Source organism: Gouania willdenowi, chromosome 19 (assembly GCF_900634775.1).
Source record: "Gouania willdenowi chromosome 19, fGouWil2.1, whole genome shotgun sequence".
Taxonomy (NCBI): Eukaryota; Metazoa; Chordata; class Actinopteri; order Blenniiformes; family Gobiesocidae; genus Gouania; species Gouania willdenowi.
This window is the reverse complement of record NC_041062.1, coordinates 21751532-21771015: the sequence shown is the minus strand read 5'-3', so window position 1 is coordinate 21771015 and position 19484 is coordinate 21751532. Positions and strand designations below refer to the sequence as shown.

At 37.0% G+C, this 19484-nt stretch overlaps 1 protein-coding gene across 7 annotated transcripts in view; it reads left to right on the top strand.

The window, feature by feature from the left end:
- Positions 1–19484, top strand: part of atp6v0a1b (ATPase H+ transporting V0 subunit a1b) — a 48109-nt gene that overhangs the window by 23511 nt on the left and 5114 nt on the right. For 4 of the 7 annotated variants that reach the window (XM_028475816.1, XM_028475817.1, XM_028475815.1 and 1 more), the window contains exons 15-21: positions 1465–1583; positions 2817–3033; positions 4512–4619; positions 8115–8315; positions 9012–9029; positions 15570–15687; positions 15758–15929. In XM_028475816.1, the coding sequence (XP_028331617.1) occupies positions 1465–1583; positions 2817–3033; positions 4512–4619; positions 8115–8315; positions 9012–9029; positions 15570–15687; positions 15758–15929 (953 nt within the window). The remainder of the gene's footprint in view (positions 1–1464; positions 1584–2816; positions 3034–4511; positions 4620–8114; positions 8316–9011; positions 9030–15569; positions 15688–15757; positions 15930–19484) is intronic. The other 3 variants (XM_028475821.1, XM_028475822.1, XM_028475820.1) reach the window with 3 other exon arrangements.

Genomic DNA, 19484 nt, shown 5'->3' with positions numbered 1-19484 from the left:
CCTTTGCAATATGTAGATATGTAGCTGAGGCCTTTGTGCTATATGTGAGCACAAAGGCCTCAGCGCTTGCTCTCTGGACAGACTTACTTGGGACAAGTCACAGGACAGGATTAGACCGGTTTTACTTGACCGCAAAAACATGAAGATGCTCATCAGGTATGAAGGGCCCTATTCCCTATATCTTCCACGTAAAGGAATCATTAAATCGACCAGGAAAAATTAAATCCACTAAAAGTGGCATATTGTGAATGAAACGCCGTCATCATGAAGGGGCTGTTCATTCTTTCCCCGGCCCCGCAATACAATACATCTCATCACGCACTCTTAAATACAGAGCTGAGCAGTTCCCGCTTAACTTTTGTGTCTGTGAAGCTCTGCTTGTTTTTGGTGAAGCTACAAACAGGGAGGGAGGGGCTGAGCAGCCTCCGGCATCTCATCAGTGCTTCAGAAGATCTGTGGGAACAAGTTGTGTGTTGTGGATGAGACTGATTCCAGAGATTGTAGAGTCTGAAACATTGTGGTTTCATGATAACTTGATAGCTTCTAATATTCTGGCCCCTATGTGAAATAACTGATGCATCTTGTGTCTATATTTGTCTAATCATCTGGAATAATATCATCAGGATAATTTAAATTAGGTTCTATTCAATTAAGTTGATCAAAACTTAGTAAATCTGCTCAGATTCAGTAAACCAAAAAAAATTAAATGAATGGAATTTGTAAAAAAATAAAATGTATTTTATAGTGCCTTATGTAAGTCCTGTTAATGTTCACCCAACGATGAAAGAGCAGTGCAAAGCAAAAGCAGTGGAGAAAGAAAGAGTAGCTGGTCAAAAGCACATGGATCAACAAAGAAAGCTTTAGAGGCTGGTTCAGACCAAAAGAGGAAAGAAACAAGGCACATGATGGAAACTTTTAAAAAGACTATAAAACCAGTAGCTCAGCAGCAGTGGTGTTATGTAACAATGCTAAAAACATTACAAATGTGAGGTACTTTTACTTTAACATCACAATTCTTCATATATATCTTTTTTTATTGTTTTTCACAAACCACAACTTGAGTGGCATGAATACATGTTTTTTGCTTGAAGAAAAAAGTGTATTTTGCCTTAGTGTACTCTTCAGAGTGTTCAAGATTGCTTAATTTAAAGGTTTTAGGCTACGTATGTAAAAACAGTGGAGGATCCCTTTAACGGGTCCACTGACCGACTTTTAAAAGTAAGGAAAAATACACAAGATGTCAAGCATAGATGAGGTTTGATTAGGGGTGTGAATTCACACTTGACACAGCTGGTTGCACACTTGACTAATCAATGTTAACTTCAGGAAACGGAAAATGTGCCTCAACACTTATTTTAAAAACAAACTATTTACATCTTTTAAACCACCATTTAGATACATTTTTCAAATCGTCAATGTTGTGTTGTTCTAAACTCTTGCTCACCTTTTTGTTTGGTTTCACAGATTTGGAATGTTGCCACCAACAAACTGACTTTCCTCAATTCCTTCAAAATGAAGATGTCAGTGATCCTCGGTGTGTTCCACATGCTGTTTGGAGTCAGCCTCAGCCTCTTCAACCACCTGTAAGAGCTGATGCTTCCTGTTACCTCTAAGTAAACATCAGTTGTTACAGTAAAACAAATGACGTTCATCATAAGCTGTGTTTCTAATAGCAGAATAAAAGCCATATTTCAACAAAGTATTTTTGTGCTTTGAACGTGTTTCCACTGACGGAGTCTTGTAAATCTTTTGCAAAACTTTTCAATATGGAAACATCTGATTACATCCATTACCAGTTTTGATTGAACTAATAGTAATGGAAACACAGCTATAGTTAAGATCAAATGATACAGATGTCATATAGACCAGGGGTTCTCAACCTTGGGGACAGGACCCACGAGACGTGTGAGGGGGTCACCAGATGCTTTCAAGAAACTAAGAATATCTATCTAATTTGAATTCATTTTTGCTTGTTTCACCCTTTCTGCAACTACACCAAACTTACCATATTTTAACCTATTTTCATCACTTTTTTGCTCTTTTTAATGCATTTTTGCTACATTACCCTTATTTCTGCACATTTTTTTCAAGACATTTTTTGCACTTAAAAACCCTTTCCACCACTTTTCCTACCTAATGTTGCATATGTTGACCCATTAGTGTCACTTTTAACCTCTTTTCACCACATATGCTTATTTTTGCCAATTTAACCACATTCACAGTTGTCATGCCCATGACTCGCCAGTTTAAACTAATTGTTCCTACTAATTGTTCCAATATTGACACTGAGTTTAAAGCCTTTGTACCACTTTTTCTGTTTTTGGCCACTTTAATTTGCAATGTATGTGTTTTTTAAATTAAAAGCCTTTTCTACCATTTTTGGTCACTTTTAACCTAGTTTATTTCTGATTAAATCAAGGATTAACATCTTCAAGGTGATTATATACTATGGCCCAATCAATAATAAACTTCCTAAATAACAGTGGATATTCAGATGAATAAATAAATGTGGTTATCACAGATTCATAGAACAATGGATCATCATTTTGCTGACTGTATGGATGGGCCAGAAAAAGCTCCCCCTTTATCCCCCCTTATAGATGGCCCTGTCTCCACATAACTGTTCTTTAATGTTCATCATGTCTGTGTTCAGCCACCTTCAGGTACAGTCGGGGTCCCCGGTCTCTGACACCTTGATTTTGGGGGTCACAGGCTTAAAAGTTTGAGAACCCCTGACGTAGACTATGAAGCCAAAAGATCTCAGAATTCTCTCTCTAACGTTTCATTCCTGTTGAAATACTTTCACTGCACTGCAGGTATTTCAAAAAGCCCCTGAACATCTTCCTGGGCTTCATCCCAGAGATTGTGTTCATGTTCAGCCTGTTTGGATACCTTGTCCTGCTGGTCTTCTATAAGTGGACTGCCTATGATGCCTTCACCTCCAAGGATGCTCCAAGTCTGCTCATCCACTTCATCAACATGTGTCTCTTCAACTACAGCGACTCCACCAACAAATTTCTCTACAGTGGACAGGTACTCTCCTAGGATTTGACATGTCAAAGCACTGTTAATATTGTTATTGTTTTTTATTCATAGTGACCATATTTTGACTTTCAAAAAAGTGGAGACTTGGGCCGACCTCTTCATACTCAAATTACTCAACATTTTTTTTTAATCTAACTTGTAATGGCAAAAGACAATATAGTAAATACATATTGTTCATAAGGTTTAAAAATCAATTTCTGTCTTTATAACAAAGTCTGAAGTCAATCAATTTTATTATGCATTATTACATTCTGTCCTTGAAAAATGATAGACCTTCTTAAAATCACTCAATCATTGAAACAAAAATAGAAATCACAAAAATAAATGAAAAAACTCAAGGCTTACAGAACAGTACATAATCATTAAATACACACTTCAATAAATAACTCTGGACGTTTGTATCACATGATCCCATGCTGACTCTGAGCTTTATTCTGTCTGCAGTCTGTAGAGACAATAAGGGGATGAAGTCTAGAGCAGATGATGGAAAATGTACCTTAATTTTCTACGTACATTTTAAGTTTAAAATCCCTCTTTGAACCTCCATGGAGGTTTTTTCATCCACCAGGATCTCCCTGCTGATATTTTTATCCCCCACCACAAAGTGGAAGGGGGGATATAGGTTTGAGCTCCGTTCGTCCGTGCGTCCGTCCGTCCGAGTTAAAGGGGACAGATTTTCTCAGAAACCGTTTAAGATACAATAACCAAATTTGGTGTGTGGCTTCAGGATATCAATACCTTGATGGAGTTCCAAAATGAGAAGCTCGCAATAAATGTTTCCCGGAATTATTGCCCTTTTTTTTTTCTCTCTCTCTGTTCGAGGTATCTTCAAAGCTTTTCTTAGAAACTGTAGTTTTATATTCTGATGTGATAATATTTTCTCATGTATACGTCTAAGTTCTTAGATTTAGGACATTTAAGAAAAAGGTTGCGAGTCATAATGACAAGCAATCTGGCGTGGGATGTTGATGACTATGTCTTGTTGTTTAAATGAAATCCACCAGTATTTGGTCCCTTTCAATCCGTCTTTTCCTCGTGTGTGACGGTTTTGTCAAAACAGCATCTTTAATGATTCCGTGACATGTGAGTAAAATTAGCATACTCACATTAAAGTGGCTGTAAAGAGCAACTCATTAGCTTTCAGAAATGGCAGGAATTTATCAAATATTAGCAGAGTTACGGTCATTTAAATTAACGCATTCCCCTAGATATGTTCAGGGTCCCTGGGTAACCTGGACGTTTTGATGAGTTTGTAAAATCCGGCTGGACAGTAAAGACAAGATGTGAAAAGAGGACATGTCAGGGTAAAACCGGACGTATGGTCACCCTATTATTCATTAAAAAAAAAATTGAATGTTGATAAAAATTTCCGTTGATTGTCAACAGCTGTACAGATTTAGGTTTTCCTACAAGATATGAATGACAGCAGCCTTTTGTGAATAACCGCTCTTTGTCTGTGTCTGTAGATGGGGATCCAGGTTTTGTTGGTGCTGATTGCCCTTGCATGCGTTCCCTGTATGCTGATTGTGAAAACTCTTGTGCTGCGGCGTCAGCATCTGTGGAAAACGCACCTGGTATGTGGACATGACTCCACTATCATCTTACTGACATTGTTGGTTTGATACCAGTAATAACTGCTGATATAACCTGCTTTTATTCCTCTTCTGCTAATCCATTGCAATGCACATTGTACTGTATGATGTGGTTTGTGTGTGTTGCTTTGAGAAATGCTTACAGCTGGCCTTGGGAATGCTGATATTTTGATGGGAAATTTGTAGAGTATAAAAAATAAAAATAAAATTTAGAAATAGGGCATCCTAATAGCAGATGATTTGCTGTTTGTGATGTTTCTCTTCTTTAAAAAAAAGTGCTATTCTAAGCATTACACCAGGAAACATTTTCTTTGGTTGAGTTACACCTAAAAAGTCACACAACGTCAAACGAAACAGAACAGAAGATATTTGCATAATAAATGTTCAAAACTTCATCCAATTTATCCAAATGAAGTATTAAAATAAAAAATAAACATTTTGAAACAATACTCCATTTAAAGCTCATTTAAAGAGAATGAGTAGAGACAATAAAATTAAAATGAGGGAGGTGAGGTGTTTTATGCTAAACCAGTTGTTCAATGGATTACCTTCTTCATTATTATCTGTTGTCAGAAATATCACATTGACTTATACCTGTTACACTTACACAATGTTTTCCTGCTGTAGATGAATATTATTAACAAAGGTTGTGCTTTTTGAATTTCAAGCACATATTTGTAATTGTGCATGAATAGCTCTGCGCAAAAATAAATACATAAATCCCCTTCAAAATAAAAGCACAAAAGTTTTTTTTCTGGGCCCATGCAAAAGCTCCCTACCCACTAATAAAAGATCATTTAGTTTGAGCTATTATTTACCTAATATCTACATATCGTAGTGTCAAAATGTTATTTTTGACTGATATTTTACATCACAGGTCTTATTTCGAGCATACATCTGTGTGTTTAGGGCGTGGTCTCAGGCCTGGACTGGCACTGGTCCGTGGACCATTTAAAAATAGACAGAAAAAATATATTTTTTTTTTAAATTGATTTAAAAAAACTACTCACTGCCGCTTTGTGCTCGCACTTCGTTTACTTGTGTTGTGGTTGTAGCACTCTAACGCTCAGGGTAGTGGATTTATAGCTGTTTGGATGCCCTGTTATTTATGTACGACAGCATTCCTTATAAGGCCGGCTTTAAGCTGGACACGGCTTGTGTACGGTGTACATTTTGGGACATCCTCATTTGTCAGACCAAACTGACTGATTTGTCAAACCAAACGCCATCAGATGACACGGCTTCAGGCCATAAAACACGACATGACGTTGTATTTTGAAGAAACTGGCAATACACATGACATCATTAATATGTGCTGCTTCGAAGGTAAAAGTATTATGCTATTTTTTGATGCACAATGCGTAAGTGGGCGGTCTGTCAGGGGAGGAAAGAGTACAGAAAAAATCTACTTAAGTAGAAGTACTGATACTTTGATATATTTTACTTAAAGTAGAAGTAAAGTTACTGGTGTAAAAATCTACCCAAGTAAAAAAGTAGATCACTTAAAATGTACTCAGAGTAAACATTACTTAGTTACTTTTTTTTTTGGGGGGGGGGGCACGTTAGCCTGACAGTCAAGGATACATGAGGTTTGTTTTTACACATACACATACATATACTATTACTGAATAGTACTTTATGACATGTACTGTAGTGAAATAACATTAGGGTGTTCAGCTTTATGTGCACAGTGTGCAGCGGGGGTGAAAGAAAGAAGGTAAAAAATAATAAATTTGCATTTAACGACAACTTAAGGTTATATAAACACAGCCAAAGTTAGCTCGCTAACATACCTCTGACCGAGTGGTCTCTACAGACACGGACATCAGCAGACTCTACTCCTACCGACAGCAGACGCAGGTTTAAAATCCACTTTTTACGCCGTTGTTCTGTGAGCTTTTTTTCATTTCTCACCTCTGTGAAATGGTACTCTATGAAATATCTTTTCTTTTTCTCAGTTAGAATGAGTGGAGCAGCCGTAAACTACACAAAACATGGACTTTTTTATTATTTCAGACGGCAGATTCTCAAGCTTCTTACTCTCCATCTGAATTTTTTGCTCTCACTTTGTCGCGATGCAGCAATGTGAGTGACGTCACGTGAATCAACAGAGCAGGCCATAGACATAAACACATTCTATTGGCTGATCCTAACAACAGCTCTAGGGTACGTTCAATAGCACAAATGTTAAACAATTACACCACAATGTATTATATCTATGGAGCAGACTCCTGTCCGTGCAGGATTTATTTTACTCTAATGGAATCTATTTCCAATGTAACAAAGTACAGTTACATGAAACAAAATGTACTTAAGTAAAAGTAAAATTACAGATTTTAGAAAGTACTCAAAAAAGTAAAAGTACACAAAAAAGCTACTCAATTACAGCAACGAGAGTAAATGTAATTTGTTTCTTTCCACCCCTGGTGTCTGTAGACTAGCGATTTTCTTTTGCAATCCACACACTCTTGTTATTGTTTTCAGCCAAAAAATTGCACATTACATTAAAACACATGGTTATTTAAGCGGCTTTTGTGATTGTGAGTCTGACAATCTCTGCTTCTCTGTGTGTGCGGCGGCAGCAGCAGCAGCGGAGTAAACTGTCATGAGTCAGCTGTTTTAAACACTCACCAGAGCTGCAAAGTCACTTCCTTCTAGTCATGTGTTAAATATATTATCTGTGGATAAAGGGACTAGTGGTTAAGGGAGCAGGCTTGTAATCATAGGCTCAATGGTTCTAATATTGCAACAACACATCATCAGTAGGGTAAAACTAACCTGTCTGACGACGGTTAATATCAGTTCCTTATATTAACCCTAACTACTCCCTAGGTTCTACATCGTGGCTGCCCACTGCTCCACAAGGAGGGGTTAAAGGCAGAGAACACTTTTTGTGTATGTGGCTATACACATATGACAATAATGTTTAATTTATATTAAACCAAAGTGATTGTTTTAACCTGTGAGGTAGTTTGAGAGGGAGGAGCTCACATTTTAATGTAGGGTTGGAGGAGGAGTTTCCATCTTATGACATAATATTGGGGGGGAAATCCAATTTGTCCAGTTAGAACTGACTTCTTTCAAAATGTGGAATAACAACGGAGGGAGGAAACTGAACTTTTTCAACTTTGACCCTCTGAATGAGGCTAAAGGAATGTATATCAATGTAGCAAAACCATTATAAAGTGAATTTTTCATAATACTGCCCCTTTAAGATATATCAACATTTCATTTAACTATGTATTTATTACTCAAACAATACGTTGATATATCTTAACTTTTAAAATTTACTTTGTCATGTGTACTTCCAGTTCCTTAAAAATAAAACACCATGTTGTATTTTACGTCCTGAGGCCGTTGAGTCTGATGGCTTTTGTTTTTAAGCCTGGGGCTGTTTCATCTGACAGAGGTTTTCCTGATACCTCACACCTGAGGATGTCCTAAAATGTACACCGTACTTGTGGCTTTTGTATCTAGTCCCAGAAGAGGGAAGAAACCCCTGCAGAGAATCTAGAGCAGTCTTTAGAGCAAACAGGCGTGTCCTCATCATGCACCGGGCTCACCCAACAGGGAACGCAGAAGTTTGGAGGGGTGCGGGTGGGCAACGGGCCCACGGAGGACGAGGCTGGCATTATGGACCACGACCACCTCTCTCATCACTCAGAGGAGGGGGATGAGGTAAGCCCTGAAAAAAAAACATCTGAACTCTGTGGTTACACCTAAAAATCCATTCTTTTTAAATGCTACTCATGTCTGTAGGGCCTCTCACCCTTCACTGTGTGTTCCAGTGAAAGTTGTGTTTTAGTGTCAGGAGACAAATGCAAATATGACATAACATTAAAACTACAATGTGGCTTGGTTGCATGATAAGACCTTACTATTTCCTTTGGATTGATAACGGTTGATGGAATTCCTAGTGCATTAGGCAAATATGAAGGGAGGACTGGGATGGAATGGAGCAGATCAGAAGTTTCCACTTCCCAAACAGAAACAATGAGGTGATTTTCAAGGGTGGAATTTCTCAAAATACCACCCAACTTCTTGATTTCTGTGCTTTGACATAAACATTCTTCTCAGAGTTTATGTAATGATAAGAGATTACAAAAACACCCTTTACTTTTTTTCCATATGTGGCATCTATACAGGTGTCAGTGACCTTTAGAATTGTCAGTCATCACATAGTTAATTGTATTACAGATTTACATGTGTAGATTTTTCATCATTTAATGCAGGGCAATTATAGATTTTTCATAATTTGTAGATTCAAAATTGTCTGTAACTGCCAAAAAACTCTTTGAATGCAGGATGGGAGTTTGTGTAATGCCGTAAATCCTGATCGTGTCACTCAACCACTGTCTTTTATTTATTTCCAAGCACTCAGAAGAAGAGCCGGTAAGATGTGCAGTTTATGGTTGTAGCAGCATGTGTCTAATCTATTCATGCTACTTGTACCATCCTGTGGAGTGTCTGTTGGTGCCAGCCATGCATATGTATGTCGGTGCATGTGAGTGGATGAAGGCACTGCTGAATATGCACTTGGTTTAAATTACACTAACAAACACCCTGATAACAGTGTCAGTGTTTCTGAGTGAGTGTGTAGTATAGGGAATGTACTGCATCTATGCGAACAGACATACACAGAGTGAGCGTTGTACAGTTAAAAAGCATAAAGGTAAAATATGATTGTAATTTCATCCCATAATTGGGAAGTGTCCAGTATCACGTGACACAATGGAAACAATAGTAAAACAAAACCTGTGGATTTGATATGAGAAAAAGGAAATGGTTTACAAAGGGTCACCAGGCCTTATAGTCCAGAAAATAAGGTATATACATTTTTCCTTTTATGAATGCAGTTTTTTTCTTGCAGTGAAATTGTTACATGTATTTATAGTGATGCACAGAAAATTTGGCCACCAATAATTTTTGGCCAAAAATGGCCCAAAAGTACATTTTTGGTGATTAGCCATTTTTGGTGTTTTTGGTGTTTAGTTCAACAAATCAACCCGGCCGAAACAAGATGTGATGACGCAAGCACCGCGGTCAGTACATGTGTGTGTGTCTGGAAAAAAGCCAATATGTCCATGGAGCGGCCATATTTGAATACATACTGTACATAGCACTAAATCTGAGATGGGGTTTTCTGGTACTGTTCTCCAATGGTTTACCGCTTACATTAATGGAAGAACCTTTAATGTTGCTATTAACGATGTTATGTCCAATATGTCCAACCTGTCATGTGGAGTAGCCCAGGGCTCTGTTCTGGGGCCTGTTTTGTTTTTATTGTATCTGATGCCTCTTGGTCGGTTGATCCGTGGTTTTAAAAATGTGTCTTATCATTTTTATGCTGACGATATCCAGTTGTACTGCTCCTTTAATGACTCAGAGTTTCACTTTTTATCCGAGATCTTTGACTGTATATCCTGTATCAAAAACTGGCTGTCATCAAATTATCTCCAGATAAATTCAAACAAAACAGAAACTCTGATCATTGCTCCTGATAAAAACATCCTCTAATTAAAAACTCTCTTGGTGATCTGGGCTCATCTGTTAAAACCAGCCTCAGAAACCTTGGGGTTGTTTTTGATCAGTCCATGTCTTTGGAGGGACATTGTCGTCAATTGACTAAAAACTGTTTTTACCACCTGAAATATCTCTAAAGTGAGGCATCTTTTATCAAAATCAGATCTGGAACTAGTTATACACGCATTTATATCATCTCGTATTGACTACTGTAATTCTGTTTTTACTTGTTTTAATAAGTCGACCCTAAACAGACTCCAGATCGTTCAGAACGCTGCTGCCAGACTTTTAACTGGTGCTTCTAGAACATCCCACATCACCCCATTCTTGCTACTCTGCACTGGCTTCCAGTTAAGTTTCACATAGAATATAAAATATTAGTTCTCACGTTCCGAGCATTACATGGTCAGGCCCCTAAATATATCTGGGACTTGTTGTGCCCCTACTCATCAGGGCGATGCCTTCGGTCTTCAGGTCAGGGTCTCCTAAAGACCCCAAAAACTAAATTTAAAACCAGAGGAGACCTGGCGTTCCAGGCTGTAGCTCCCAGACTCTGGAATAACCTGCACCAGTCTCTCAGGGAGCTCAACTGTGTGGACACTTTTAAAAAACTGCTGAAGACTACACTTTACAGTAAAGCTTTTAGTTACTGGATTTTAATTTTTATTTATCCTTTAATGTTGCTGTTCTTATGATATTTATGCACTCTTGTTTTATTATTCTATTGTGTTGCACTTGTACTTTTACCACAACTCTGTACAGCACTTTGTGATTTTATCTGCAAAAAGCGCTTTATAAATAAACTACTTACTTACTTACTAAAGCGATTCTAAGCAGAGGTTTTCAAAGAGATTCGCTGCACTTCATTATGACTGTACTTGGTCCGCGTTATAAAGATCTAAAAATATAAAGATCTAAAAATAAATAAGAGCTTTTCATCAACAACTTAAATGCACTTTGTGTTATGAGAGAACATATTTGATTTGACTCTCTTTCAGCAGCCCAGTCAGTTATAGGCCTGTACATTATTATTTAATGTATGAGTTGAATACTTTATTTAGTATTTTATTTTATTTTATATTGTGCACTGTTGGAATGTCAGCTCTAAATAAATATTTTCATATATTTTCAAGTGATTTATTAATTGAGGCGATCATATTCCAATGCTTTAACACATTCATATAGCCATTACTGTAATTTGCAAAATCATTTATTTTGGTTTCGGAAAAGAATTTTCATTTAGCTGCATCCCTATGTTTTATTAGTCGATCCTCCTTGGATTTGGATATAAAACTTTATGAGAAGATTTTATATTAGCAGAGCAGGTGTAGCACACCAGAGCCATTATTTAGACAAACACACTTACATGCGCTTTCATCCATAAACTCAGTAATATGTTGGTGCTTATTAAATAAACATTGACAAATATAATAGGATTTTATAGTACGTGAGCTTTGTCATAATAAGGGACAATTATTTCCCCCAACCCCCTCTGACTGTTTTAAATCCTTAATTTCTTTAAAGGGATCCTCCACTGTTTTTACAAATGTGGCCTAAAAATCCTTTGAAATGTTCTTACTAGGATATCTATGAAGAAGAGAAGAAGAGCAAAAAATTCAGACTTAAACCATTAAACCATATCTTCACCATTTCTGACAAGAACACTGATTCTTTGCAGCAGACAGATTTAACTTGGGTCAGAATTAATGAGCAGCAGTCGATCCTGGTTGCCTGTATTTACATGTACGGAGCTTCATGTCGTCTACAAACCAGCAGAGTTGGAACCTTTATTTTGGGAGTGCGCACGCCGACACCAGCGCACTTGCACACGCACACCAGCGCCCTTGTGCGCGCAAACCAACGCTCTTGTGCACACGCTAACACGTTTAATTAAAATAATTAAAAACCTGTGTCACAAGTGGGTGTGCTGGCCGCCCCCCCCCATGGCCCACCCACAGCGACAGGCCTGTAGACATGTGTGGACGGATCCTGACTGTTTGCGGTGGTCTAGGACTACTCAGGACAGATTCAGGCTTCAGAATAACTCGCTGGCCAAGAGAAGCAACTCATAGAGTCACATGACTGGTGATCTATATCAATAATATTGCTCTTTTACCATTACCTAGCTGTCCTGAAAATTTCATCAAAAGCCTTTCAGAGTAACCTGGCAAAACTGATCAATTAAGTGAACAAACACAACAAACCAACGTTGGCAAAAACATACCTTTCACCAAAGGCAGCGCACCTGTTTATTAACTAAATTAATAAAGAACCCATTTATTTTAAAAACTACTAGTAGAAAGCAGCTGAAATAAATCTTAAAACAGTTATGATTATGAACAGTTATGATAAACAGAGAAGACTGTGTGTGCAAAAGGGAAAAGGGCTACAGAATTCGCTCTGTATGCTACATGCTTTAGCGCAGCGGTTCTTAAACTTTTCAGCACACGACCCCCATATTAAAAGTGCCAGAGACCAGGTGGTTGAACACAGATATGAACAATGAAGAACAGTCATGTGGAGACAGGACCATCTATAAGGGGGAATAAAGGGGAGAGATTTTTGGGGTTCATCCATAAAATCAGCAAAATGATGGTCCATTGTTCTATGAATCTGTGATGGGATCCCGACCCCAATGTTGAAAACACCTCTGAGGTGTTTGATGAAGTAAAGTCTACCTTTGCATTGGCAGTGAAGAAAAGAAAAATAACTTCAATAAAAATAACAAAATATTCTTAAGTTTTGTTCTTTTTTAAGTCTCAGAAATTGCAAACATCTTTCTCTCTGTGTACAAAAAACACATGGATATGAATGAACTGAACTTTACTTTTAGTTTGGACAAATAAATACACAAAAAGAAAGCACAGATAAGGATTGACCTGCAGATGTGCTTTTATTGAGTTGTAAGTAAAGTCTAAATGAATCTCAGGTATATGTATACATTTTTTATGAGCAGCCAATGTTGCTAATGAACGTACACATTTTCATTGCAATCCTGAATTCTTTACAAGCTTGTTTCCTTCTAATCTTGGGGAAAATATCATTTATTCAAACTTGGTGCACTCATTTTATTTATGTACATTTTGGTATTAACATACAGGAGAACGCACTGTGCTGCATATTCAATCCTTCCTAACAACATTCTCTTTCAACACTTGAAATTATCCTCTTTTTAAATTCTTATATTGTTATTGATATATATTTATTATCAGTTTTTTCATTACTTTAAAGAATGTATTGTTCCCTCGTTCTTTTGACCTGAAAAATCTCTACACTTATGACCACTAACATGCTTTCCCTTTTTGTTATGAAATTAGACAAGTGAAGTTAGCTGTATTTTTATTTTAATTCTAATTCAATGGTGGGAATCATTTTGTACTAAGGTTCTTAAATATTTTTGATACGTTCTTGGAAAGATGGGTCGAGTCGATATTCGCCAATAATTCCTTATGATTTTCACATCATTTCAATCAAAGATTTTGGTCTTCTGTATTTTTAGCCTCGTATGTCGTATGGTATGTTTTCTTTAGCTGCTTTGAGCAGGAACAATGAGCAGTGTTTCCTAGAGCTCTACTTTGTGAGAACAAAGTTAAGGGAAGTACAAAGTAAAGGAAAGCAGACATAGAAAATGTGCAGCAGTAGATTTCCATGTTGATGCTTACGAGGCTCTTCATACATCCGTTAGTCATGGTTGTGCAATCATGGAAATATGAGCACAACTTTGGCTTCACCCCTCCTCACTTTGTTTCAACTTTCAAAATATGTACAACAAATGTAAACATTTTGAGTGTTGAAAAACCTCATTTTATAGTAAACCACAAAAACTAGATTCCATTTATTGTTCTTTTCTGGTCCAACATTTAATTTGAATAAGAAAAACTGCACCCGACTGCACACAAATCAGAGAATGATAATGCTGGACAACAATTGATCCTTTGATAAACATGTTTTTAATATATTGCAAAGTTGTGTAGTTTGCATAAAAAATGACTATAATACACATAAAAGGACAATATGGAAGTGCTGGATCCCTGGGCTGGCTCCACTGTAGGTGTAAGGAAAAAAATCAATATATCGCGATATTTTACTGCGCGATTATCGTATTAATAAAAAGAATCATGTTTTTAACAAAAAATCTATTTCATTGTGCTAATGTATGCAGAGCATGTTAGCACACTTTATTTTAATAAAACATACTGGGCACTTTTATAGATGTACTGTATGTGGTTACTTTTTAAAAAAAAGAATTTAAGAACTTAACAGAATCAGAATCATTTGTTTTTGATACTGGCACTTGAATAACATTTAGTTACCATTTACTTGTTCTAGCAAGTAAAAAAAATGAAATGGATTGTATTTCATATCATTTTGTACTTTTAAAGGTGAAATTTGCAATTATTGATATTGCAATGATATTTTTTAGTATCGGGATATATCATATCGTGACAAGCAAATCGTGAATCGTATGGTCTAATTCATGGCAATGCACATCCCTAGACCTTACTGTGGGAAATTTTAATGTTTCGGGTGGAATTTGGAGTCTTGATTTATCTTGAGCTGCCATGTCATCTGCTGGTGTCGGTCCGTTGTGTTTTCTGAAGTCCACAGTCAACAAAGCATCTACCAGGACATTTTAGTGGACTTCATGCTTCTTTCTGCTGACAAGCTTTATGGAAATACTGATTTCATTTTCCAGCAGGACTTGGTACCTGCCCACACTGCCAAAGGTACCAAAAGCTGGTTCAATGACCATGGTGTTACTGTGCTTGAATGGCCAGCAAACTGGCCTGACCTGAACCCCACAGATAATCTATGGACTATTATCAAGAGGAAGGTGAGAGACACCAGAGCCCTAACCCAAAGCAGAAGACCTGAAGGCTGCTATCAAAGCTACCTGGGCTTCCATTACACCTTAGCAGTACCACAGGTTGATCACCTCCATGCTACGCCACATTGATGCAGTCATTCATGCAAAAGGAGGCCCAACCAAGTATTGAGTGCATAGAAATGAACATACTTTTCAGAAGCCTTACATTTTTGTTTAAAATGTGCTTTTTTATTGATCTTATGTAATATTCTAATTTTCTGAGACACCGAATTTTGGGTTTTCATTGTCTGTGAGCCATAATCATCATATTTTCAAGAAATAAAGGCTTGAAATATTTCACTCTATGTGTCATTAGCCTATATCATATATGGGTTTGACTTTCTGAAAAGAGTGACCAAAAATATAAAACTTTTTCATGATATTCTAATTTATTGAGATTTACCTGTGAATAAAGTTGAGTTGGGTACAGTTAGGACTTGTCGCAGTATATTCCATCAGATGGTTTTATACTTTACACGACCGGTCGAACCATCAGCTCTGCTTTTATTAAAATTATGTTTAAATCATATTTTTCATCACAGTTTGATTTTGGTGACGTAGCTGTCCACCAGGCCATCCACACCATTGAGTACTGCCTGGGCTGTATCTCCAACACAGCCTCATACCTGCGCCTGTGGGCCCTCAGCTTGGCTCATGCACGTGAGTCCACACACACACACACACACACATACAGTAGCACCTTCACACTGTCTCTCGTGTGTGCGTACAGAGCTGTCTGAGGTGCTGTGGTCCATGGTGATGCACCTGGGCTTGTCGTCTCGTAGTGGCGGTGGTTTCTTCGGCCTCTCTATAATCTTTGCAGCCTTTGCCACTCTTACTGTTGCTATCCTGCTCATCATGGAGGGACTCTCAGCCTTCCTACACGCCCTACGTCTGCACTGGTAAGTTACACACGTATGTACACAGTGTATTCATCACTACACCAAGTGATTAAAGAGCTTTCAGTGATTCATTCTTGAGCAGTGGTTCCCAATCTTTTTGTCCCGTCAAGTCATGTGTACCCCCTCTTTATATCATAAGTACCCTCTCCATAATTTGGACATTATGCTGTCAATAATGTCACATGTGTCAAACTCAAGGTCCCGGCCCTTTAGAGCAGTGTTTCTCAAATGGAGGTACATGTACCCCTAGGGGTACTTGAGAGAGAGAGAGAGAGTACAAAATTAACAAATAAAGTGTCAGTCTTGGTCCCACTGCAGGCGTGAGATAACCAGAAATTATAAAAAATATAGAAATAAATTTATTCATTAAATGGGTTTAAAAATAGATTTTTGACATTTTTAATTATTATTATTTTTAAATTAAAACAACTAACACATTTGAAAGAAAAAAGAAACCTGAATTTCTATAGTTTCACTTTGTGAAATATGAATCTAGTTCAACTATAATGCAGTTTAAAAAAAAACATGAAAACTTGATCAAAAACTAATTCTAGAAAAAAAACGTCTTTGGGGTCGCCAGAAATTCTTGATATCAAAATGGGGTCATGATCAAAAGAGATTGAGAACCACAGCACTAAATATTGTTTTTGTCCACTTTCCAAAATGAGATTCTTTAAAATGTGTGTTATCACCTGTTCATGCCATCATCATGCTCTACTAGGGATGTAACGATTAAAAATTGATTCATAGGTATCACGGTTCGCATCGATTCTCTGAAAATGGAATCGCAGTACTTTTTTTAAATAGCAGAGGGCACTGTATATTTATCCTTCTCTTGTCCAAATGCTGAGCCAGCGGGCGGAAACTGCTACTACTTTCTTTCTGGCCGCCTTCTACTCTTAAACATGTTCATAAATGATTCCTTACCCCTTTAGCACTGAAAGAATATCTGTAATATTACGTGAATATCTGTAAAAGTCACGTTTTTCTATTAGCTCTGTCTGCTAGCACAGCATCTCTTCTTCACTGCACAGAATACCTGCATCCCAACCGACCACTGGGTTACCAGCACCCTTTGCTGGTCCAAACAAATATCTGACGTAAATACAGTGACTGTTTTTTTTTTTTTTTAAGTCCAATACATTTTCAGTTGCACTTTTAAAAAGAAAAAGAACCATTATGCAGTTTTGCATTGTTTACTATAGAACCAGAATTTACATTAATAGGCTTCTTCTTCATTTGTATTATTCCTTTATTTATTTCATTCAAGATTTATTTTTAGTTAAATTGCATTGTTTTGAATAGTTTATCAAGGGATTCTTTTGACAATGAAAAATAAAAGGAAAATAGTACAGTATTTTAGTTTTTTCCCCAAGAAAAATAAAGGAATATTTTTCAGTCATCATTTGTCGACAGTCCCATTTTGTAATACAAATCGTGAGAGAATTGTATCGTGAACCCAGTATCATGAATCGAATCGTATCGAGAGTTGAGTGAATCGTTACATCCCTATGCTCTACAGTTGTTTTTAAATAGTTTTCAAAGGGGGTACTTGGACTCAGAAATAAGAGGAAGTGGTACTTGAGCCGAAAAAGTTTGCTAACCACTACAGAGCATCAAATTCAACCCGCTCGAGAAAGTAAAAATGATAGAAAGAACATTAAACATTTTGTAAATTAACAACTATTTCCGTCGTAGATATCTCAGTCCCTCCAAAAACAAAATTCTATTAAAATCCACAATATTTTCTAGGCTTGGTTTTTCACTTCTTATATCACGACAATCATTTTTAATCTCAAATTGTTGAAAGAACTCTCAATTTTTGCAAAATCTGTCTCAAATTATTCCACAAAATTCCCCCAAATGTGCAAAATCAGTGAATAGTTATAGTTTCCTATGTTTTTTTTATTAGTGGAACAGTGGCTTTTCTAAACCCCTATCTGTGACCCCAACATTAGCTCCCTGAGGCTTAATCTAGAATTTCAAAACAATGAATGTAATTTATTTTAAATAAAATACCAGTGTAACTTTTATATGATTACTTCTATAATAGTTAGAGTAAATACGGTATCCTATGTAGCTAATTATTGTCTCCTACTGTCAGAAGTGTGATAAAATGGCCCCTACAGCATAAAACAATCTTGTTTTAATAAATTTCAGGAAAATCTAATATTTTATTGAGCAATAATACTGTTTGTTTGTAGTGAATTTATCCAAAACATAGCCTAAAAAGGAACTAGGAACATTTACCGATTATTTTCAAATTAATTGTTAAATCTTTCCGAGTACCCCTTGCATTGTGCTCCTGTGCCCCTAGGGATACGCGTACCCCTGTTTGGGAACCATTGTTCTTGAGGGTAGCACCAGGTATCTGATGTTTTTTCCATTCTCAGAACAAAAACAACATGATTATTGGAGCATGCCGATGTCAGACTCCTCTGGACTCCAGATAACCTCACACACCATGCAGCTCCATCTCCTCCCAGTACCGCCTCCACCCTGTTAATCCCTCATGCATTAGTGGAAGCTGCTCTGTCCATAAGGTTAAACAGGGCATGTTATACTCTATGATATATCTCATATGTTATCTCGGATTGATTATATTTAATCAAAGTGAAAACAAAGTTTACATGATACTAACACAACCCAACAGTAAAGCCCTGACTGGGGATCTGTTGTCTAAAAAAATAGTATTGATGAGAAATTGTTTGACTGATCACTATATTTATGAAACAGGGCCTAAAGTGCTCCACTATTTCAGGAGAGATTAGTTTTTTGATTATTGTATTTCTTTTCTTCTCGGTTGTTTCTGCAGTGTAGAATAACACTTGGTAAGGTCGCTTCTGAAGTCCTATATCCCATGAATTTATCTGTCTCTGAGTTGGATTCATTGTAAATGATGGTGATGGTTCACATATGGATAAACATGTGAGGGAGGGAACATGCCATGCATTTTTGGAGGCCAGATGTGCAGTGATGGTGCTCAGGACCAATGTTTCACTACAACCTACGTATGTATGTCTCTGTGGAAAATAGAGCCACACAGTAATAGTAATTATAAAACATTTTATAAACACTCAAGGACACTTTACAGAGAGATAAAAACATCATAAAATGACATGATAGAGGGAAGTGATGCTATGTGGGGGAAAAAAAAACGTATCATAGTCAACGTTATTTTGAACATTTAGCTAATTTTTCATTCATTTGAGACAAATTCATGTAAAATAACATGTTCTATATCATTGTTAAAAATGTGTAAACAAGAAAAATAAATCTAAATGTTAGAGCTAATTCTAAAAGTTAAATCTAAATGTTAGAGCTATTTGTAAATGTTAAATCTTAATGTTAAATCATTAGCCAATTGTAAAGGTAAATATTTAGAAATTATACAAAATGGCAGGTCAGCGCCTGTTGATCACGAGGCCCAACCCACACTCCACACACCCCACCCTCTAGCATGCCGGTACTCTCAGCAAATTCAGATTTATTAAACTGTGTGAGGGCAATTGCCTCGGCTGATGTGCAGCCTGTACACCAGTAATTACCACTCTC